This window comes from Rattus norvegicus, chromosome 8, assembly GCF_036323735.1.
Source record: "Rattus norvegicus strain BN/NHsdMcwi chromosome 8, GRCr8, whole genome shotgun sequence".
Classification (NCBI taxonomy): Eukaryota; Metazoa; Chordata; class Mammalia; order Rodentia; family Muridae; genus Rattus; species Rattus norvegicus.
This window is the reverse complement of record NC_086026.1, coordinates 119,876,912-119,901,306: the sequence shown is the minus strand read 5'-3', so window position 1 is coordinate 119,901,306 and position 24,395 is coordinate 119,876,912. Positions and strand designations below refer to the sequence as shown.

Below are 24,395 nucleotides of genomic sequence, written 5' to 3'. Positions count from 1 at the left end.
CCTCCAGAGACGTGAGGCCCCAAGAAGGGGTTATATGGAGGAGGAGAAGAAGGGGAGTCAAGGGGGAGGGGGAATGGGGTGAGAACTGGGGGGAGGACCAAGAGGGGGAGCAACGGCTGAAATGTAAATAAGTAAAATTAATTTTTTTAAAACAAAAAGGTAGATGGTGGCATTCCAGATATCCTCTGGCCCTCACACACATGTGCACACACACACACACACACACACACACACAGAAGCATTAGTGTGAGGAGTATACACAGTCTATACGCAACATGCTGAGGCATACATGTTCACCCATACACACACATGAGCCAGGACACACATATGCACTGTGATCTCTATGTGAAGAAACCAGATCCCCCAGGGAAAGAAACGTCCCTTGGTTTTCCCCAGATTCCAGGTCACTGGGCGTCACGCCTGGAACTTCAGGATAAAGGAATGGCTGGACCTAGAAACTCCAGAAGAAAGTCCAAGTGTGCAAGCATGTGGTCAGACACAGGATTTCCGTGTAAACTTCAAGGAGCGATGAGTGACACTTCATGCGATGAGTGACACTTGATATGATGAGTGACACTTCATATGACGTGAAAACCAACATTGCTTCATTTTATTTCTACATAAGTGACAGCAGGGAGTCCCGAGGACGGTCAGAAGGCCCCGGGACCATGGGTCCTGGCTGAGGCTTCCTGCGAAGACTCTGCTATTGCTCAGGAGTTTCGAAGGGCAAGAAAATTGTAGGCTTCCTGAGCTGTTGTGGGGCACAGAAAGCAGGTCATTCAGACACAGATTCTGCACACACACCCCCCACAAAGGAAAATCTATAAATCAAGGAGGTTTCAGAATCAGTTCCCAATCCCTAGTCCCACCATCCTAAGAGTCAGGGCTTGCCTCGTCCACCCACGAGTTTCCTACCGCCTCTTCTAGCAAACCCCTGCTCTGACCCGAGGGGCCCCTTGACTCTGCCTCTAAGTGAACAGGTTCACACCGCTCGAGTTCACAAGACGCTAGTCCTCTGGCTCCTGAAACGCCCACGAGGATAGCTAATCTATTTGCTTACCCTTCATCTGCAAATACCGGCTGAGCCCCTGCCTTGTGGGAGCCACTGTGCCATGAGCTGAGGGACATGGACAGACAGTTCTGTCCTCAGGCAAGGGCCTCTGTACCAGTGCCGTCTGTCCACAGGTTCATCGATAGCCCTGGGTCACCCAGGGCGGACCACACCGGCAATAGCCTGGGAAGTCGCTCAATACAGATCATGGCTCCTCACCTTGGGTCGATGGGCCCAGGGAACCTGATAATCCTTTTGTGTAGGCTGTGGTATCCTGTAGATTGCTTGCTAACAACTCCAACCTCTATTGGCTGCTACCGGAAGCTTCTACTAAACTGTGGTCTTCAAAGATATTTCTAGGCGTTGTCCTAGGTTGAGAACGACTGACAAAGAGATTCTGGGCTTGTTCCTCCTCTACCTCTCAGAGTAGGGAATCACCAGATGTAGGGATTCAAGGGACCACAATTCATAGGCTATCAGTGCATGGGGAAGCTTGAGGATTACTTTAGAAAGCCTTTCAGATGTGTGTGTGTGTGTGTGTGTGTGTGTGTGTGTGTGTGTGTGTGTATGAATAACAGGTACTTAAATAGGGTTTCATGTACCTCAGGGTGGTTTCGATCTCCATATGTAGCCAAGGATGAATTGAACATCTGATCCTCCTCCTTCTATCCCTCAAGCTCTGGGATTACAGGTGTGCACCACTACACAGAGCTTATGCCATGCTAGAGGCTGAACCCAGGGCTTTGTGCATGTGAGGCAAATAATCCACTAACTGGGAGGCGTCGCCAACCACTCTTCTGAGCAGTTCTCAAGAATTAAATTATTACCAACTCGATTTCCGACATTTGGACTTACTGTGTCCTGTGTGTGGACGCTTTGCCTGCGTGGATGTCTGAGGACCACATGCCGGCCTGGTGTCTACAGTGGCCAGAAGTGTCCGATCCCTTGGAGCTGGAGTTACAGACAGCTGTGAGCTGTCAGGTAGAAAGGTGCTCGGAACTGAACCAGTATTGACTGGAAGAGTAGTTGGCCTCTTACCCCCCTGTGCCATCTCTCCAGCTCTACAGTTTAAGGTTTTAAGAATTGGCGCTTCTCCATGCATTTTGGCCTCTGAACCCGGACCTTCTCCCATGTTGGTTCCTCAGTAATTACATCTAGAACCCACTCACTGATATTGGAGCACTGCCTCAGATGCGCGATCGCTACGACGTACTCCTTGCCTAGATATTCCTCCCATGTGATTTTGCTGGGGAGCTTGGCCAGACACTCAGTGTTGTCATTGAACAGAAGGTTTTTGGTTTCAGACCTGAACAGGCAAAACTCTTCTGGACACCTGCATCCATTTCTCCCAAACTGAACCTGTGCCAAGAGAGCCAACCATTTGTGAGTAGTCAGAGAAGAAGGGAGTGTGGGGACAAGAACGGTAAGGGTTTCTCCATTTTGGGTAACCAGCAGAGCTTAAAAAAAAAAAAAGCAGCAGTGTTCATTTCCCTGTCAGGGATGACCCTTCCCAGCCGTGCTCCCAGCACCGTGCTCCTCCCCGGCAGCCCACCGACTCCGGCGAGGGCCCAAGCCTCACACCACTTCTGACCTTGCCTCCTACGTCTTTCCTCCTACTAAATCTGGTACCACATCCTGTAGAACTTCTCGCTGGTGATTAGAGGTCAGTTGAGGATTTTTGAGCTCCTATCCTGAAAGTCGATCATCTAGAACATTCTAGCATTCCAGCTGTCCAGAAGGGCGATTTGAAAATTCCCGTGTTTCTATGAACTGGGCCACTGCAGGACATTCAGCCTCTCTCGGCTGCAGTCCCTTCTCCTTACTCAGGGTTGTTGGTCTCAAAAGCATACCCAGAGCCAGCATGCTACGAAAGGAAAAGAAAAACCAGAACAGGGAACACTAGCACGCAGTCATCCCTAAGTCCACGGATGTGCGGATCCCTACAAACACTATGACCAGCACAATGTTGATCCACATGAGGCAAGAAGGCAAGAAGGAAGTTTAGCTCAACACAACTCAGTTCAGTAGCCAGTGTTGGGTCAAACTTCAAAAACCTGACACTGGGAAGTCTGTTTGAGCACAGTACAATTTAGTGTGTGTGTGTGTGTGTGTGTGTGTGTGTGTGTGTGTGTGTGTGTGTGTGTGTGTGTATGGTGGGGGAAGGGGAATGTTTCTTGGTGATAATTCAACCCTGTGTATACAACAAAGCTTAAGACACAATTACAAGAAAACTTGTAAAGTACAAGACATCTTCCATAAAGATGGCTCCTATAAATCCAGGGAAACAGTGAGAAGAGTCTCGGGAAGAATAATGTTATTCTGAGACAGACATATAGTCTGGGAGCCAGAGTGGCCTGGCTATTCAGATAGCACAGAAGTCACCAGGCTGTTAACCACATCGGTTCCCGACCCTCTTGGCAGAAACAGGTCATACATCTCCCCCTTGAAGAGACAGCACTGTGTGTTTAATAGTCCTGCTTCTAGTGTTCGTCTGTGAACACAAGGACCTCGTGTCTCCTACTCATGGAACACCCCCTGGGTTTGCTGCTTCACAGCCTTTGTCCTGGGCATTGTTTCCCCTCACCGTTCTCTCTCTCTCTCTCTCTCTCTCTCTCTCTCTCTCTCTCTCTCTCTCTGAATTACGAGAGGGAGGAGAGATCAATCAGAATTGCCCCCCGACCACAACACAAAAGTCTGGGAGCAGAGAATCCAGGCAGAAGTCTAGCTGGTTCCAAGAAAGACTCACAGCACAGAGCAAATGCTATCACCATCAGTCAAGCAGACGGCTAGAGAGAAAAGTTTGAGTGGACGAAGCACCTCCTGCCACAGGAGCCAGTGCAGTGGAGAGTGGGGAAGATCACGCCGGGAGCCCCAGTGGTCCATACCTGTTGGTAAAGCAGCTCTTGCTGAACGAGTCTCGCCTTGTCCTTCCGAGCTACTACAGCATGGTTTGGGGCTACGGCTAGGTGGCAGTTCTTAGCCTCAGTCACAGGCTTCCGGGTGTCATCAAGGCACAACAGCTCGAAGTCATCCAGCTTCAAGTTCTTAGCCCACTTGTCAGCATTCTTCCCTGGTGAAGGAAAGGTGCCATTAACCATAGCTAATCTGCCAGGTCAAGGTAGGACTGTTTTCAAAAAGCACATATGGGCTAGGATGATATCCTGGAGACAAAATGAAGCTTTATCCTTCACAAGTTATCCAGGCAACGAATATGCTGAGCATAGCCATAAAGGAGATTCTTATTCAATAAGAAGTTCATGCACGTGGCTGACTCTGACAATTATGATGCTACAATAAAGAAGCCAGCTACAAAGGGCCACAGGTGACGGTTTCGTTTGTGAGAACAGACAAAGCCGTGGAGACAGGAAGCACATGTTGAAGGAGCAAAGACAGTGGGCTGCCAGCAGATGTGAGGGCTTCTTTGCGTTATTCAAATGAGTGTTGTGGAGTCGGATTGCACCGTTGGTGGCCGCACCATTCTCGATGCTAGAACCCACTCAACTGTGCACAGACAATGGGTGGATTCTGAAATAACCAAGTCGTGTCCCAGTCAAGCTGTTAAATGTTCTTTGAAGGGCTAAAGAGATGGCTCAGAGGTTAAGAGCTCTGACTGCTCTTCCAGAGGTCCTGAGTTCAATTCCCAGCAACCACATGGTGGCTCACAACCATCTGTAATGAGATTCGGCCTTCTTCTAGTCTATGGGTATACATGTGAGCATACATGCAGGCAGAACACTGCATGCCTACTAAATAAATAAATCTAAAATAAGTTCTTCTAAGTGTGTAGTGTGTGTGCATATGTGTTGTAGTGTGTGTGTGTGCGGTGTATAGTGTGTGTTGTAGTGTGTGTAGTGTATAGTGTGTGTGTGTAGCATGTAAGTGTGTGTTGTATGTGTACATGCACGTATGTGCAGGCATGCTTGCCTGTGCAGTTATGTATGGAGGTCAGAGGTTGACACCTGAGTATATTCCCCAATCACTTCTTTGCTCATGTTTGAGACACAGTCTTCCATGGGTCTCAGAGGCCACTGACTAGAAGGCTCAGGATCCACCTGTCTCCATTCCTATCCTCCCTGGAGTTGGCGTTACAGACTCATGACTCTTCATCTGCCTTCTTAAATGGGTGCCGGGATCCAAGCTCATGTCTCAATGCTTGTATAACACGTCCAACCAACTGATGTATCTTCCCACCCCTCCTCTATACAAAACAACCTCATCTATGCAATATATTTTCTAATAGTTTCAAAAAGAAAAAGAAGAAGCACATTGCGTATCCTTTATTCAAAATTTTTGGGACTAGGAATACTTCTGCTCTGGCCGTTGTTCAGATTGTTGAATGTTTGTATGTGGGGATGGCAATGCAAAAATAAAATATTCCGCTATGTTTCATACGCAAATTACAGATGTGGCCTGAAGGTCATATTGCCTAGTGTTTCCAAAGTGACTGCAGCCTGGCTCTGACTCATCAGGTGAGGTCAAGTGTGCAGGATTTCCTCACGTGTTACATACTATGTGGTGTTGAAAAACTTTCTAATCCGAGAGCATTTCCAAGCTCAGACTTTCACAATCTTTTCTGTCTCATTTCAGGACAACATGGAAAAAATGGGCAACTCCATGGGCTTATCAATATGTCTAGTTAATTCCAATACATGTAGGTATTAAAGTTAAATTTGACATCAGTCGACCCGACCCCTGAATATCACACAGGCTGCCGTAAGTTCCAAGTGTAAATGGGGCACACCTGAGTGTGCACACACAGGCTCCTCAGGCAAGCTTCTGCTTGACTCTCCTTCCTTGGGAAACACCTCACCACCCTCCTGGGTTTCCTCTACTTAATACAGAGCAGTTTGGCCTCAGAGGTCTCCTAACACACGCATGACCACCGAAGGACAACAGGCAGGCAGAAGGGAAAGGAGGAAGGGGCTGGAATGAAGTTTACTGAACAAAGCAGTAGGTTGCCTTCAGAGGCAGAGGCTTGGAGGCTGAGGAGACCTAATGGAGGAAGAGCAGCTTGAGAAGTAGCAAATGGCTGGGTTGGGCGCCTCATTTGTTTTCCCAATCTAGAGACCAGAAGAGGGAGGTTCTTATTCAAGTGTTGGCTGCCACATTACCTTCATAATCTACATGTTCCTGTGGAATTTTACTCATTGACTCTCAAGGAGTTTCTGGAGCAAGGCTTCATATGGAGATGAAGAAAGGCCTCCATTTCCATCTTTCCAGAGGGGATCTTATCTGCATGCATTCAGTTATTATTACCGTCTGTTCTCGTTTCATCTGGTACAGACAGACAGTGAATTTCTTCATTCATGCACCTGCTACCAACTACGATGGGTGTGTGTGTGTGCGTGCGTGCCTGTGTGAATGTGCGTATGTATATGTGCATGCCTGTGTGAATGCATATGTGTGTATGTGGATGTATGTATCACATACATACTCATGTATATACTCATGTGCAGCAGCTCAGTGCTTGTGTGTATGTATGTTCATGGAAACGTGTATATATGGCTTGTGTGTATATGTGTGTATGTGTGTGTGTGTGTATATATATATACATGTGTGTGTGTGTGTGTGTGTGTGTGTGTGTGTGTGTATGAATTGCTTCAAAATCCCTGTGACACTACACATGTTCTTACACTGCCTGCAACAGCAGAGACTTGAGACTTTGCCAGCTGGAGTGGTTCACGCCTATAATTCCCAGAACTCCATTTCCCAAGGCAAGAAGACTTCCATGAGCTCTGGGCCCATGTGAGGTACATAGTGAGTTCAAGTTACAAAATGAGATTCTATCTCGATAGACAGGTAGATAGATAGACCGATGGACAGACAGACAGGTGGACAGACAGATAGACCTAAAAGACTTTGGAATTCTTTTAGTCAAAAGTTTGAAATAGTTATACTCTCTCTCCAAATACGAACCCAAAGACGAGGGAACGTTAAGGGTGCCAAACCCTGCTCTGAAGGAGGAAGGACTGTGTCCACATACCGTCTGTATTCTGCAAGACAGTGGCGTCCTTCAAAAACGCGACATTTCCTGCCTTCTCAGCCAGACACCTAAAATATTTACCAAAATAAATACGCCACAAGGGGAAAAACCATTAGAACTCTCATAAATATTTGTGACATGCATTCCAAAAACTAAAACTTAAAAGTAAACACACGAAAGTTGAAACCATTTCCAGGGATTTAAGATTGAACACGGCAGACTGCAAGCATCTGGGGTTTCCTCTCTCTCCTTCCAAAACCCCAGTGAGACGACACCATGAGATTTCCCTTGTTTAACCCATAAAGAGAAGATGATAAAGACCCCTCGGAATCCAGGAAGGCAATGGCCAAGCAGTAGGGGCCTAACTGAAGGAAGAAAATGTGACTTGAGGTGGGGGTGGGGGGTGGGGTAGCAGCTCAGACTGGAGTTGATGTGCAACCTCAGGACTTGAGAAAAACTCAGCAACTGGAAATATAAGGCATCACTGAGAGTGGCTGAAAACAGAGCTTACTCGAGTTGCCTCCAATCCCAGGCAGTAGCTCTCTCACCCCAACCATTTGGGAGATTGAACCCTAACATAGTACAGCATAGGGAAACAACCCCAGTGGAAGGCAGAAACACAACCCAGAAAACAGAAGGGGAGCTGGGTACAGCGGCCTATGCCAATGAGCCCAGTACTCTGGAAGCTAGGACAAGAGCATTGCTATGAGCATGAAGCAAGTCTGGGCTATAGAGTTAGACCTATGGCTACACTCCCCGCCCACCCCGCCCCCCATCCACAGAGAAGTAAACGGAAGTCTGTGATCTGGAAGATGAAGTCAATCCTTGTGCACCGCCCAGGCTGTCCACCCCCAAGAAGCGGGCAGTGAGACTCTTCATCAAGGGAATCTGATGACTCCAAGAAAATATCCAAAGACCCCGATGTTAGGTTGCACAGCCCCTAAGCCCTACAGCCCGGCCCAGCCCCTCAGTCTGGAAAACTGATGGAGAACTAAGAGTCAGCTGGGGCACCCACCCACCTCACTGTCAAACGGGCAAAGGCCATCGGGTACCGGAAGGGAGAGAACATGAAGTGATACCGAAAGAAATCGTGCTCCCAAGATTCAGAGACAATATAAGGGAGAGGATTTTTTTTCTTTTACAAGCTACACTTATTATCATTAAAGATGTGAAAGAAATGAGAAGCATTCATGAAGCAAGTAAAAGAAGGCCCCCAAAAGGAATAATCATAATACAAAGAAATGTTAGGAAATGTCAAGAGGAAAAAAGAATAGAGGCTAGAGAGGAGGCTTGATGGTTAGAGCACCGCTGCTCATCCAGAGCAGCCAGGTTCTAGCACTGCCATGGAGGCTCTCAACAATCCATCACTCCGGTTCCAGAGGATCTGACTCCCTCTTCTTGGCTCTGAGGGCACCAGGCATGTAGGTGTCATGCAAGCAAAACACATATAAAATAAATAAATACATTTTTTTAAAAAAAAGAAAATAAAAATGGTCCTCACCATAAAAATGCTTTAAAAACGACACAGGATTAAAAGATTGAACCAATTGAACCAAGCAAATGTTGCAGAAACTAGAAGTGAAAATGTGACTAATGGGTTCTAGGAACTCAGATCGTGACCCGCAAGAGTCTGGGGTTTAAAAGACGAGAGCATAGAAAGTGTCAACAAAATAGTATGAGTAGTTTCCTTAATGTGTGCACGCCTGGTGCCTGCTGAGGCCAGAAGAATGCTTGTGAGCCACCATGTGGATGCTGAGAACCAAGCCCGGGTCCTCTGTAAGAGTTGCCAGGGCTCTTCGCTGCGGGGCCGTCTCTCCATCCCTGGAAGGGAGAGCTCTCAATGAGTCTGGGAACTAAGGAGAGCAGAGGAACGCATGGAATAAGATGAGCTGTGGAGGAAAGAAACAAGTGACAGAGTGCAGGAGAGCATAGTGTCACGTGTCCATTTGGAGACACCATGGTGGAAGCCAGCATATCGTATGCGAGCCTGAATAGGTTTTAGATAAAAATGTAAGAGAAAAGCAAGACTCCTGGCTCCAGCTGGCGACCATTTTGTTATATAGACCCCAGTCTGGATTCTAGACATAACCGAGCAGAAGACAAAGCTTTTAGTGACTATGAAAACAAAGATGCAGATATCTCCAGGGAGAGAATAACGTGCCGCAAGTCTGGGGAAAACAGATCCCAGGATTCCCCTGGGTTCTTATCAAACTTACCTAGTTAAAGATTAAATCTTACCCATTAAAGAGTAAAGGTTTTCTATTTGTGAATCCTTAAGGACATGTTTTGTACACTTAAAAAAAATCAATGTTTACAAACCATTCAGAAATAGAGCAAAAAAAAAATATTCATTGTTTCACAGGAGCAAAATTACTGAGTTTGTATCTAAAAGTCCAAAGTCCCGTTTGATTATTGTCATCTGAGGATCTGTGGCAACATCTGGTGTTAAAGGAAGAATGGAGGAAGGAGCCTCCGAGTCGGCCTCACACCCTACATAGTGCCAGGAGAAACGGTACCCAAATGTGAGCTGCACAGCCATCGTGACCCAGGCAGCGCTGAAAAGGGGCGGAATCTGAAAGCTAACTTTTTGTTGGTCTTGTCCATGTTACTGTTGGGAAATAACACTGTAATATAGCTTTCTCTTTGTCACTTCTTTTTTTTTTTAAGACCTATGTGTCTCTCTCTGTGTGTGTGTGTGTGTGTGTGTGTGTGTGTGTGTACATATGTGCACATGTGGGTACTCTGGATGAAAAAGGAAGACACAGGAGCCCTGGAGCAGGGATCCTGAAAGCTGAACTCAGTTCTGTTTGAAATGGCAAGCACTCCGCTGCTGAACCATCTCTCCAGCCCCTTTAAGGCCAAAATCAAGGAGAAAACTAAAAAAACGTGAGATATAATGGTGATCTGAGTGAGGAAGAAGGAAGGGTGGTGCTCACTAGAATTCTCTGAAAGTCACTGAAACACTCTCTCTCTACCTGTTGGCTTTGAGGGTGATAAGTCCCGTGACCCCGAGGCCCTGCCCTCCAACCTACACTCTCTGGGGTGTTGGGAATACAGGATGCTCTTGTCTCTGCTGCCCCTTTGATTCTTGACTCTTCTATGACACCACCCCACCCCAACCACAGTGCCACTTGTTGAGAATAAGGGCTGAGGCCCTGTGCTGGTGGCACTGTGCTCCAGACTCACCTGAAAGCCCCGACGTAGCCTTGGTACCTCTCTTGGCTGTTGGGGTTACACTTATCCTTACCGTTCTCGTCACCAATACACAGGGCACAGAGATTGGAATAGAGGAAAGACCCAGGGGCGCAGCTTTTGTTAAAGAATTCCTCTGGACAGAGGAAGAAGGTAAGTTAGTGCTTAGGAACACAGTCAACACAAAGTCTTTACCCAGTAGATGGCATAGAGTGATGTCAGCTCAGTATGTAGACATCACAGGTAGGACACTTGTCACCCCAGAATGGCATTCCACCACCAACCAAAGACCCACCAGAAATCAGAAAGGCCTTGGACCCTAGGGATGGACAGGATATCCGGCTAGTACCCAGGAGGGCTGCACCTGTGTAGGTGGGCCTCTTGCTCCTCAATCTGACTTCTTTCTATTTTTTTTAAAATCAGAAATAGAAACCCAGGCTTCCCAATAGGAAGAAGGTGCCTGATGGCTGTTATGTCCCTGTAGCTGGTACATGCATGGTACTAGGTACGTATACTGATAATGTCCAGGAGTGCGGAGTGCCTACTCTCTGGAAACATTCTTAAAGAGGTTTGTTTGTTGTTTTTTTTTTTTTTCTCTTTTTTCTTTTTTTCGGAGCTGGGGACCGAACCGAGGGCCTTGCGCTCGCTAGGCAAGCGCTCTACCACTGAGCTAAATCCCTAACCCCGGTTTTTTTTTTTTTAAGATTTAATTCATGTATGTGAGTACACTGTCACTGTCTTCAGACACCCCAGAAGAGGGCATCAGATCCCATTACAGATGGTTGCGAGCCACCATGTGGTTGCTGGGAATTGAGCTCAGGACCTCTGGAAGAGTAGTCAGTGTTCTTAACTGATGAGCCATCTCTCCAGCCCAGGTATCAGTTTTTTATACACATGAAAACATTTGAAAAATGCCTGTTTTATTGCACTCTTGCCTGTATTAGAAACCCAAGCTATCTTATCAGATTTACGATTACAAAAAAAAAAATTACATCTGATTGTTAATGATTCCGCTAGCTGCTAGCTCATAAGGTTGAGCGGATGATTTAATTAAATGATGTTGCGATCTGGGTTTCCATGGGGTGGGGTGGAATTGGGGACGTGTAGGAAGTGTTCTGTACGAAACATCCTGTGCAGTCATGGCTCCAGAAAGCCTAATTATTCTAAAATAGACCTACAAGCTACAACCAGTCAGCAAATCTCTTATCCCTCCCTTCCCTAAGGTTCTCAAGCACTCACTCCCAGAACCAGGATGGCCATCCCATGAGACCACCCCATCCATATGCTTACTAAATTGGCAGGAGTTGGTCTGGTTGACAAGCAGGCCCATGGGAATGTTCCAGCCCGCGGTCCTGTCCACAGCGGTGTGGCAGGATTTCTTCCCTCTCACAGTGCTCCAGGTGAAGCCAGTATCTTCTTTTCTGACTGCGGCTACAGCAAGGTACCCTTGTGCAACAGATGACAGAGAGACAACCTTAGCTTCCAGGTGCACATGGATTCTAGTACAATGTCTCCAACCCAGGCCAAAAAGACAACAGGGTTACATTATCGTGGATCATATTGTTAGGAAAAAGAAAGAAAGAAGGGAAGCAAGGAAGAAAAGAAGGAAGAAAGGGAGGAAGGGAGGGAGGAAGGAAGGGAGGAAAGAAGAGAAAGAGAAACCAACAAGTTGCTCTGTGTCAAGGGAAGACCAATCTGAATAGTTAAATAAAATAATATGAAAAATTAATCCTCCAAGCAGTTACAGGCCACTGTCCTCACAGCCACATAGTGATGCTGAGTTGGAAAGCTTTACCCAGGGGCAACAGACCCTGAACAATGAGATCAGCCTCAGCAATGCATAAATCACACACATGGGCAAGCGCTGTGATGGTCACTGCATAAGCTACATGGCTGCTGAGGTCATGCACCCAAGGAGCACCCAGAGCTGGGTGCCACCAGCCCTGCACAGTGCTGGAGTTAACATGGTTGCTGTCCTCTTGAAGTTATCTGGCACTCCAACTAAGGGCAAGTATCAAGGTTTCCAATGCCAGCTCCGACTCCAGAGAGCAGCTGAGGCTAGTGCAGAGCCCTGGGCTTGATGAAGCGAGAAGCCCTGGTTCAAAGCCAGGATCTGCACCAGGGTTGTACTAGTACGAGTGAGGTCTGAGGCACTGGGGCACTCTCTGGGCCACTGTTTCCTCGAATGTACAGAATGGGGAAAGCAACGTTTCTCTTTCCACATAACCCTGTGCCAAGAGAGACCATATGAAAGTCCCCGCCCAGCGTGAGGATCCATTCAAACACTAAATGCAATTATTTCTCCGTCAACCATTTGGATCTGTAACTGACAGTTTCCGGTCTCAACCTCTGTGTGGTTGGTGAGGTTTCTACTGCTTCTTTTTGAGGAGTGACTTATTTTTGCCCCTGACTTACCTTCTGCTGGTCTGTCCACACAATCAGAGCCATTGCTATTGGGGGATTCTGAAGGGATGAAGAGAAGCAAAACATCACAGACAACACGGATTTCCCGAGAGGCCACAAACTTTCAAACGCCCACGATAAGAGATCAAAGACTTGATCACCTCGGTCTAACAACACTGCAGAATTAAATAGACGTTTTCATTATAGACATGGACATGGATGGCCATAGCAGTGTTAGCCACAGTAACCACCAGGTGGAAATCGCCCAACTGCCCATCCACGCATGAGGGAGATGGTGAAGAACTGTGGCGGGGGCACACGATAGAATATTATGCAACCACCAGTCTGGGTAATCAAGAGCCACACATTTGCGTGAGTGACTATCACAAAGAGGATGCTGGGCAAGGCACACGAGACAGCAAATGCTCGACTCTTTTTCCATTAGCTTAAAAGAGAGACGAGGAGATCTGTGTCTCTGGAAGCCAAGAGAGTCACTGTCATTTGGGAGTATGGCGACAGCAAGGTACAGGGTGACTTCTGGGTGTCAGCACCTGCATGCTATCAGTGCATTCATGCTAGCAGCATATGCATGCTGTCAGTACATACCTGCTCTCGGCACATACATGCTATCAGTAGACACCTGCTCTCAGCACATACGTGTTAGCAGCACATGTGTGCTATTTGTAAAGTGTCACTGAGTTGTTTACTTACATGCTTTTCTGTGTTTTTTAATTATGTATGCATGTATGTATGTGTGTCTGTATGTATGATGTGGTAGGTGTACATAACCTGTTGTGTGCATTCAGGGAGGGCCTCACACAATTTGTGGGAGTTGTTTCTTTCCACCATGTGGGTCCTAGGCACCCGACTTAGGTCATCAGGCTTGGCCGCTGATGTCACCCGTACCAGCTGAGTCATCTCACCATCCCCAAACTGATTTTATTTTTGCTTTAATCGAGAAGTAAACTGCCGTGATTTGTCGATCTGGGGGATGGGATGAAGTGGGTGTCATGGCCCCCTTCATTTGTCCCTTCATCTGATTCTCTCTCCATCTTCTCCAGGATCTAGTGAGTGGCATGACACCTCCCCACTCCCAAGTGAACCTCGTTTGACATAACCTAGGAAGGACATCAACTCCACTTACTCTGGATCTCTGCCAAAACTGGAACTAAACCACACTTGCCCGCAGAGTAGATATAGCCTCCATCCAAGTTCATGGCATCAGCATCTCCCATCTGCAAAGAAAGAGTCAGTGGTTACCCACACCGTAGAAAGCGGCTGTCCTCAGAGCTCTCAGGGATGGCCTCAAGACACATGCCATTTAAACGTGACACCCCCCAAGGAAATATGGTGTGGACTCTCAGTCCTCCACCAGTCTCCTTGTCTTTGTCATCCACACACCTGAGACACTAACTCTGTCTTCAGAAGAGAGCTCTCCCTGTACCAAGCACTCCCGACGCTCCTTTCTGGACCGGCCTCATCCACGGAAGACATGGTGAGAAAAACTGCTCTCTGCTTGCTTCTGCTTCTTAGCAGGACACTCGAAGTGGTACCCAGAGGTTGGATGTCAGATTGACCCATGAGAATGAACAAGCCACACCCCAGTACAGAAACATGAATTTATCGGGACCGCGGGCTCTTTTTGCCCAGTCAGCATTGTTTTACAACGGTGTTAAAAATGACTAGAGAGGACTAGAGACTTGATTCAGCAGCTTCGAGCTCCCAGTGCTCTTCCAGAGAACCTGGGTCTAGTTCTAGCACTAACATGGCAGCCCCAACTGTCTCTAATTCTACTTCCAGGGGAATCCGACATCCTCTTTTGGCATCTACATGCATGTGGCTCCCATACGCACTCAGACAGTCACACATACACATAAAATAAAATAAGCATTTAAAACTGTTTCCCAAGAGTAAGCAAGCATCGATGTGGGGAAACAGCCATGATATACTACGTATTTGAACAAGGGATCAAAAGTATCTAGCCCGTACAATCCGGAATTGCTCTGGGCTGCACGGACCGAGAAACCTGGTATGGGGAATTTCAAAACTCTCATTGTAAATATTTCTATGTGAAGTTTCATGCAGGGGTGTGTGTGTGTGTGAGAGAGGGGGGGGAGGGAAAGAGACAACTGTTCCATATTTTCCAAATTAACCTAATAACCCTAAATTGTTCTTTTACTGAAAGGGGCAGAATTTCCACAACAGATTGTTTTTCAAACCTAGAAGGCTGCCCCTTCATGCAACACATGCACATGAGTGGTCCCAAGCCCTTTTGGGTGTGTTCATTCTTTGCAGCGGTCTCTTGGGTGACCAACCCCACTGTAAGCCGATGCCCTCTAAGAAGCCCACTGCCCACGGCATGTGTGATGCTGGCTCCCTACCGTGATAGAGAAGATGCACTGCTCCGTGGTGGTGCATGAGATGCAGGTAATCTTGCCAACACTCACTCTGCTCCACTGGTCACACTTGAGCTTCTCCTCACTGCCCACGGCACACCACGTGATCCGGGCCCTTAAGGCCATCACATTCTCCTTGCCTGTGTGGGAGGACAATGGTGAGGAACACTCAGGCGCTGCCTCATTTCCACCTCTGCCCTCCTTGGGGATCAAGTTCCTGTCCAGATCTTCTGAGACAGAAGAATCTGTGTGAGACCTTCCTTTCCTCACATCACAGCCTCCAAACCGACTTGGGCTGGAGTGAAGAGTTTCTGTTTCTTCTTCTGTTCTTTCAGAGGGCTTCCCTGGCTTCCAGTCCATCCATCAGTCCTCAGTGTAGCGACGTGCCTAATGTTCTGTCCCTCAGAATAAAAGCTCCACGGTATGGAAACTGGTGTATACCCCAAAGGCTGGCTTAGAGGACCTTAACTCAGCCCTGACCATCCACCCATAAGGCCCACAGTCACCAGCAGGTACCACAGTACAGCCTCCTGGTTCACTCAGACTTCCTCTCTAAGTCCTCACTGGATAAACATAGCCAAGTGTATTCAGTCCATTATAATCTCTCCAGACAAGTTCGAATCCCAGCACAGAAGGGGTGCTTCACCTAGCCTCAGGAGTAATGTCCCCAGAGTCTGCTTTTCTTGGTGCAGGATTCTTTTTCTCACTTAATAAGAGGCCTTGGGATCCTGACAGACACAGAGGAATACGGAAGCGCATTAATCCAGTATCTGGGACTTTGGGACTTTCCTTTTTTTTTTTGGAGACATTTTTCATAAAGGTCCTGACTTGATTGACAGAGACACTTGTATGTGTGTCAGTCCTACTAGTGTTGGAGAGACCATCCCAGAATGGAGCTTACCCACAGTTTACTGCCTGCTCAGTAACCTTAGGCTCCTGCCTGGAGTTCACTTACTTTCCTTCAAGCTCTTCAGGGCCATGATATAACTGAAGGTCAGGTAAAGCCAAACATTCACTGTAAAGGGAACCCTCACAAAGCCAATGACAGAGTCCTTGAACAGCAGGTCCTTCTGTCCCAGATAGGAGCCAAAGAGCTCGAATTTTGATGTTTTGTTTTTTCCAAACATTTCCTGTTTGAGGAAAAAAAAATAGAATTATGGTCACCAGCAGTAGGCAGAAAGGAACTGAAACCCAGTGTAGGAGCTGGGTACTTGGGATGTGGGGATAATTCAAATTAACAGTAGCCTCTGGTGATATCCAAGCTCCCAGGGATTCTGCTCATTTCAGAGACACAAGATCAACCATAACTTACTCATCAGAACTGTTTTGTCCCAAGGTCTTTGGGGAACCTAAGAATAACATCTTGTACCCTACCTCTGCTTCTGCTGGAGCCCAGGAGAGCCTGCTAAGGGCTGACACTTGAAGGTGGTTCCTATGTCTCTGCTATCCCAGGGAGAGTCAGGGCCCACAGTCCTTAAACTGTCAAACTCTCTCTACTGCTGAAGTTTGGGAAAGAGAGGCCCTGCCCACCCCTAAACCTAAGAAGGTGAGGGGGACTGTATGTGGGTATACCTGTGACAGGTGGAGAAGCTCCCAGATGGCACTGTCTTTTTCACTTCTGACATGGGCTACGACAGCACGTGAAGGGATTTGAGCCAGGTGGCACTCCTTGTACTCTGTCACCGGCTTCCAGGTGTTATCTGGGCAAAGCAGCTTGTACTGGTCCCATTCAGCTTCATTGGGTAACTCCTCTGGGAGGAAGGGGACCATGTAAAGGTGAGCTGACAAGATGAGCTGACCCTTGGTCCCAACTTTGAGCTGTGGCTCCCCTTCTCCCCAAGAGAATTCTGATCAACAGAACTGTTAAACTGAATCAAAAAGACTGAGTCGTTCCTAAGCACTCGGAAGAGTAAACACATGTATGTGGCAGAAAGGAGGGCAGCCATTCCTGGGTGTCCGTCATCAGACTGACAGAGAAGTTAAGTGTGGTAGACCTATTTCACAGACCATTCTGCTGTCAGAACCACAGAGTTGCCCGTGTATTAAAACCATGGATCACTCTCAGACCCTCAACGCTGAGTGAAAAACCTTGAGCTCGCACCTGCTTCTAGTGCTTAGTAAAAACCTGTGTGAACGTAGAATCCAGAGACACAAGCCGGCAAAGTCTATGTTTCGAAGGCGTGTGCACCTTGGCGAGCACAGGACAAGCTCCTGGGCGAGAGTGTCTACAAGGGGGAAGAGAAGGGATTGGGAGTGGGAGGTTTCAGAGTGTGAGGTCGGGGGACGGAGAAGTTGCTCAGTGGTTAGGAGCACTGGATTCTCTCCCAGATAAACCTGGGTTCAATTCCCAGTGCCCACATAGCAGCTCACAACCATCTGTAACTCCAGTCCTAAGGGATCTTGCCTCCTTGGGTACCAGGCATGCATGTGGTTCGAAGACATACAAAATACCCACGCACATAAAATCAAAATTAATCTTAGAGCAGTTTTGGTGTTTTGTTTTGTTTGTTTGTTTTGTTTTGTTTTTAAGAAAAACCTAAGAGAAGAGTTAGACCAAGTAGGCAACTTGATCAGGATGTAGCTGAAAACTGAGGAACCTGATGACCTGCACATCACAATTAGGATGACAGCCAATACAGACTGCCATGCCCATAGCTTCTCCCTTTCCCTTACCAAATATCGTGCTTTCTCTGATAAAAGCCACATCTCCAGCGTTGTCTCTCAGACACCTGCGAAATGAGAGGAACGCCATTAAAGGTGAGGCGTCCCCAGCCGCGTGGCTCTTTCTCTCCAGACGGAGTGTGCAAATGTTCCAGGGCCAGCGAAGAGGTAAGGGAAGTCACTCCACAGACGTGCCTGAGCTCCAGGAAAGGACTGGAGAGGAGGTGCTGAGCCTGGAGGAGGAAGTCACCCCCTCCTACTCTAGAGAGGCCTGAGTTGGACTAAATATCAAAGCCACAATGACTGCCCCACCCAGATGGGATGGAGACAGGGAGGAAGTTATCTGGATAACCCAAGAGACTAGGACAGCAAGGTCAGGTGTGAGGTGATCTGAAGGGGCTATAACCAGGTTAGCGTCCATCCAAGGCATATAGCGTTTGGGGCCTTGTTGGGCCTCTAGGGGCTGGAGAGGAGTATGCAGTAGAGAGGCCAACCACTTCTTAGGACTTGGATTCTCCATCTGCACATCAGTAGAACCAAATCTCCATCCCACACCCTGGCCTGAGGCTGGGCAACCTGCAACCATGGGCCACTGTGGTTAAGAGAATGGTATCACTCACCTGAAGGCACCTGCGTAGCCAGCGTATGGTTCCTGGGGGGAAAAGTCACATATGTGTTCTCCTTTCCCTGCACACAAGCTACACAACCTGGGAAATCTAGACTTGCTGATACCAGGAACACAGCTCTGTGAGAAGAACTTGGATACCGCTGTCAAACACAGAGAAGTAGGCCACAGGGTATGAGCCAGTCCCAGCCACTGAAGCCCTGTCTCCCAGCAGCAGCCCCTCCTACCCCGCCCCTCCCCCCCAGACCGAGAGCCCCTTCCTCCACCAGGGACAGAGATGAGTGGGCTTTGGAACTCAGATGTGCATCTTTGTCCAGAGAACGACTACTGGCGTCTCCCAGAGCTGTGGGTGTGATTTGATTAGCCTCCCTCTGCTCAACTTGGAATCCCATCCCAGAGTGGCTACAGCGAGACTAGAAACTCCCAACTGAGACCACTCAGGATACCCCCCCCGCCCCAAGTCATTTTTACCTTCCTCAAGGGATACAGATTTCTCATCCCAATTCAGGTATGGACGAAGTGCCCCTAAAGGGGCTATCCACCCTGCACTAGTGTCAAAGCCTGCATGGCAGGACTTCAAGCCTTGGAGTTGGTTCAGACGAATGTCACTGCTGTTCTTCACGACGGCCACCGCATAATAGTGAATCCGGGGCTCTGCGAAGGAACAGAGGGACTAGATAGGGCTTAACCAGGAGGAGAGGCAGAGGAAGAATCCGTTCTACCCAAACTGCTGTAGGAAGGAGGCCCAAGCACCAGGCGGATCTGTCTTCTTCCAGAGTCCAGAGACTCCGTTCCCCAGCGTGTGACACTGACAAAGATCTCCCCCCCCCTTTTTTTTTTGGTTCATCTACTCCCACTTCACAGAACTCACTCCACAGCCACAACACAGTCTTGAGGTTTCAGAGTCCCCAGGGAGAACTCACTCTCTTTGGTTCCATAGACTTCGGCAGCTATCGGCTGCAGTTTGTAGGGAAAATAGAAATCGAATATGGCGCTGCCAGAAAGAGTCATGGCGTCGGCTCTCCTCATCTGAAAGAAAATGGGTCGGGCAGGGCTCAGGAGAAGAGATTTTGGGGCTTCAGGCTGAGCTAGCCCTTTCTATGTCCGTATATCCTACCTAGAAGATGACGGGCACAGGGTCAGGGGTCATTTGCTGTAAGCAGTAAACGCCCCACCCCCACCCTGCCAGGGCTTTAACTCCTGAAGTTGTGTGTAGCCCCTTCACATGCCTGTCCACTTCAATGACCTTTGGTCACACTGTCACCATCTTTTGTATTTAAAGCTGTTTGTCCCACATTCATTAGCCCCCACCTTGCCTCCACATATATTTTTAGTCCTGGAGATGTATGCGGTGTGTGTGCTCACACCCTGGGGGAGATGGATGTGTAGAAGCCTAGCATCTTTTTTTTTAATATTTATTTATTATGTATATGAGTACACTGTAGCTGTCTTCAGACACACCAGAAGAGGGCATCAGATTTCATTACAGATGGTTGTGAGCCACCATGTGGTTGCTGGGATTTGAACTCAGGACCTCTAGAAGAGCAGTCAGTGCTCTTAACCCCTGAGCCATCTCTCCCACCCCAGCCTAGCGTCCTCTTCCATCTCTCTTTAGCTTACATTTTGAGACAAAATTTTTTGCCAACCTGGAGCCTGTCCGTTTGTGTAGACCTCCAGTCTCTGCTTCCTAGACCCGAGGACACATGGGAAAACCACTGTCTCTAGCTTTTACATGGCTGCTGGAGGGCAAATAAGTATCCCTTTAACGTCTCGAGTCCCGTCCATCCCTATCAACAGTTGGGATACAGCATTCCCAGCTGTGCCAGGCTCATCCCCAGCTGTGCCAGGCTCACCCCCAGCTGTGCCAGGCTCACCCCCAGCTGTGCCAGGCTCACCCCCCAGCTGTGCCAGGCTCATCCCCAGCTGTGCCAGGCTCACCCCCAGCTGTGCCAGGCTCATCCCCAGCTGTGCCAGGCTCATCCCCAGCTGTGCCAGGCTCATCCCCAGCTGTGCCAGGCTCATTTCTCAAGGGTCTAGAGACATTACACGTCCATCAAATATGGCCTCGTAGGCTTTTAAAAAAAAATAGTTCCTATGAACAATTTGAAATAAGACCCCAGTTACCCACTAAGAGACCTCTCATTCGTCTTTCTTTCGATATCAAGAAACACCAGTTCCTGTGAGCTTTCCTTCCTTCAGGTTGGAGCACAGCTTACCATAATCTCCTGGATACAGTGAGGCATGAAGTACTTCCTGGCACATCTAAGCTTCGGGACACCCGCTTTGTTCAGCATCTCTTGCCACATGAAACATTTTTGTGCCTCATTTCTTGATATGGTGCACCATCGAACAACTGTATCTATCCTAGCTAGAAAGGGTCCTGGGAGAAAGAGAGAGCAGAGTCCAGCAGTGTCGGTGGGAAAGACCTCCTTGATGTCTGATGGCATTCTGTAAACTGCCCACAGTCACTGCCTTCCATCCCTCCATGTTACATGGTCATGTTCAGTTGCTGTGCTCTGGTTAGGCTAAGCTGCTGGACCACAGGGAACTCTCCTGGCCAAAGGGATGAGATTCAGACAAGTTAGAGGTGAAGGAGCCTCTAGGTTATTTTCCTTCTTATGACTAACAAGTTCCCTACCCACTCCACCCCTCAAAGACAATCCACTCCAAAGAGCATTTGTTGACCTCCATCAGCCTTGCCCTAGATGAACCTGGCAGGGAAGGAGGAAAGGGGCATGTGGCTCGTGTTTTATTTATATGCACGCCGGACCTCACTGCTGCAAACATGAAAAACTTCCTACATCGCTGAGACTGTAAAACGATGTAGCCGCTGTGGGAAACAGGTTGGCAATTGCACATAGAAATAAAAGCATAGATCTACATAAAGGTTTACTGCTAATATTCAGACCAGCATTGTTTAGATAGGAAAAAACTCAAAATGACAACAGCAACAAACCTAAGAAACCACTTAAACCATGAATAGGAAAGACTGAACAAAGTACAGTACATCCACACCATAGAATATTCTTCAACTATAAGATGTATCACGCATACACGTAACATAATTAGACAAGGAAAGCCAAGTCCAAGACAAAATAATTCCACTTTTTTTTTTTTTTTGTCTCTATTTAGCCTTGGCTGTCCTGGAACTCACTATATAGACCAGGCTGACCTTGAACTCACAGAGATCTGCCTGCCTCCTCTGCCTCTGCCTCTGCCTCTGCCTCTGCCTCTGCCTCTGCCTCTGCCTCTGCCTCTGCCTCTGCCTCTGCCTCTGCCTCTGCCTCTGCCTCTGCCTCTGCCTCTGCCTCTGCCTCTGCCTCTGCCTCTGCCTCTGCCTCTGCCTCTGCCTCAGTGCTGGAATCAAAGTGTGAACTACAACACTTGACCAGAAAAGATAAATGTACAGATAGAAAGTCGGTGGTTCCATTGTGTGAGTTCTGGGACTAGACCTGGGGTCTTCAGTCTTGGTGGCAAGCACCTTTACTCACTGAGTTACCTCATCTGCCCTTCGGTGTGATTTTTGTCAACACCTCCCCAACCCCCCCCCACTCCCACCTCCCCGGCCATACGCTCCAGGTGCCCTGTAGCTTTATCAAATCAGGTGACTTTCCAGCTGAGTAGTCGTTGGCTTTAGAATTTGAACCTAGGCAGTTGGGCACCAGCACCACTGACCACTGAGCTAGCCTGCCTGTATAAGATGCCCAGGTTAGACGTGGGGTGCAGCAGCAGCAGTACTAAGAGAGGGTGTAGAGTCAGACTATGGAGGGTCCCCAGCTCTGATACAAAGAAGCCTTCTTTGGAGGCTGTGAAGCTGGAACTCACGGGAGAATGGTGGCAATGGGAGCACTGCCTAAAGAAGGAGCAGAATGGGCTGACAGCTAGTGACTAAGCAAAGGGGATGTGGCCGGAGACGAAATGAAGGAAAGGACGGTCTGTATGCAAGAGGGGATATGTGCTGGGAATGGGGAGGGGCAGAAAAAGAGTAAGCTCTGGAGGTGAAAGGAGCCCACAAAGAGGGGGCCCACATCTCAAGGCAAGGAATACACAAGCAAGGCAAGAGGCCAAGCTGGAAGGCTCCTTCCTACTCCTGGGTGGTGTGTAACCAGGGTGACCAAAAGACCAAGTGCTATGCCAAGATCTTCAATTCCCACCCTGCAAAAGGAGTGGTGAGTACAGAATGCACTCCCTCCTCAGTCCCTGTAGCACCTCCCTCCCTTCTCCGCTGGTGCTAAGGTGCTAAAGCCCTCAGCAGCCAGCAGTCCCTAAAAGGGGCAGGCATTCCCTCAGTAGCCTGGTGTTTCCCTGCGACTAGGACTGGGTACCACTGCAGCAGACAAGTACTCCCTGAAGCAGGTCTGTGTCTGCCATTTTTAAAACAAGGAAATCAAGGGTCAGAAGGGTAATGCAGGCACACAACCCTGGCAAAAGCTCGCATCTAAACTCAGGTGCACTGTGTGTCTTAAACAAACATCTCACCCTCTCTGGGCCCAAATCTTCCCTAAATAACAGAAGAACACATTTAGTGCCCAACTTCCCAGCAGGTGACATCCCCAGGCACTTGCACTCACCAAGGACCCCAAGAAACATCAAGACAGTGATGAACGGCCTCATGTCTGTGGTCGGTCTTCGGAGACCTAGGAGGCAAACCTGGCTTCTGCACCCTCCCTGGGGCCCTTTATGTGTGCTGGATGACCTCACGCGTCTGGCCCCACCCTGTTGCCCAGTAGGCCTGCCTTTCAACCCCATGGAGTCAGGTGTGCTAGTTCTTAGAGGCCAGGCTCCAGAAGCCAGGAAGGAAGAGACAGGGACTCCAGTACCTACCACCCAGGCTCTGGTGCTATAGGAGACCTAGTGATTTCCTTACTCTCCACCCAGCTTCTGCAGGATTGTTGACACAGTCCCCAGGTCTTGTCCTTTCTCTGTTTCCACTGCCTTCTAGAGGTGGGACATGGGGTAGGAGTCTTAATGTGTGGATTACCTTGACCTGTGACACTTAAGCCACACGCAGCCGGCAAACCCCCTTCCTCCTTGGCTAGACAGAGTGGTAGATTCAAGGGAAGAGGCAGCCGCTCTGTCCTGGCCACAGAGGAGACAGCTGCAGGGAGGGCAGAGTCAGTCTAGATTGCACACAGGATTCCTGTGGGGTCCACGCTCCCTTGGGATCCACAATACATACAGTCCCTGAAAATAATCTAGGGCTTCAGAAAGGAATGCCACACCGCGTTGGCCTGTGTCCCCCTCACTTGCTAATGAGGAAGAGGCCCTGACATTTGGTTTCTTTTCTTTCTTTTCTTCGTTCCCTCCTCCATCCTTTTCTCCCTCTGTGTGTCTATCTGTCTGTCTGTGTCTGTCTCTGACTGTGTCTGTATTTGTGTCTGTGTGTATGTGAGAGAGAGAGACAGACAGACAGAAAGATTTGCGTATGTCTGCCTGTTTGTGTCTGTGTTTGTCTCTGTGTGTGTGTGTGTGTGTGTGTGTGTGTGTGAGAGAGAGAGAGAGAGAGAGAGAGAGAGAGAGAGAGAGAGAGAGAGAGAAAGTGTGTGTTCATGTGTGGTATAGAGAGGAGAACTTTTTTAATGTGTGTCTTAAATGTCATATTATGCAGAAGCCATCTTTAATGATATATTTGTTTAAAATTATTTATATGTGTATGTTGAGGGGTGATGTCGGGGTATGTGCACATGAATGCAGGAACCCATGGAGGCCAGAGGTTCGGACACCCCATCACTGGAGCTGGAGTTGCAGGCAGTTATGAGCTTTGCAACACAGTGCAGGGAACTGAACTCTAGTCCTCTGCAGGAGCCGTGTGCACCCTTAACCACTGAGCCACCTCTCCAGCTCCCACAATGATGCCGTTCTTTATAATTCAAAAGCTAGACTACCGCTTCTGAGAACATAGCTCATAAATGTGTTCCCATGATGTGCAAGGGCTCAGAATCAAGGCGCTTCAGGCACAGCAGCATGTCGTACACCCACAAAAGCTATAAATGTGCCATTTGGGGTTTATGACCTCAAGTGTGTTGCCCATACTGACAGTGGGGCAGTTTGGGCCTTCAGAGAGAATATGATAACCCTATCAGC

The 24,395-nt window shown here is 48.3% G+C and overlaps 1 protein-coding gene across 1 annotated transcript; it reads right to left on the bottom strand.

The window, feature by feature from the left end:
- Positions 1-117: 117 nt before the first annotated feature.
- Ltf (lactotransferrin) lies at positions 118-22,963 on the bottom strand. The gene is made up of 17 exons (NM_001106864.1): positions 22,883-22,963; positions 20,528-20,691; positions 19,235-19,340; positions 18,783-18,965; positions 18,307-18,454; positions 17,699-17,754; positions 16,598-16,776; positions 15,981-16,155; positions 15,011-15,165; positions 13,774-13,864; positions 12,642-12,689; positions 11,517-11,672; positions 10,221-10,362; positions 7,035-7,102; positions 3,937-4,121; positions 2,221-2,410; positions 118-751 (listed from the first exon to the last, which is right to left on the bottom strand). Exons 1-17 carry the CDS (start codon positions 22,923-22,925, stop codon positions 711-713), a joined length of 2,130 nt encoding a protein of 709 aa, NP_001100334.1. The 5' UTR covers positions 22,926-22,963; the 3' UTR covers positions 118-710.
- Between the last annotated feature and the right edge of the window lie 1,432 nt (positions 22,964-24,395).

Coding starts and splice junctions, on each gene's coding strand:
- Ltf (NM_001106864.1), bottom strand. CDS start 22,925: ATGAGGCCGTTCATCACTGTCTTGATGTTTCTTGGGGTCCTTG. Junction 18,966..19,234: donor AGTCTATGGAACCAAAGAGA/GTGAGTTCTCCC, acceptor GTTCCTTCGCAG/AGCCCCGGATTCACTATTAT. Junction 18,455..18,782: donor ATCTGTATCCCTTGAGGAAG/GTAAAAATGACT, acceptor TGTGTTTGACAG/CGGTATCCAAGTTCTTCTCA.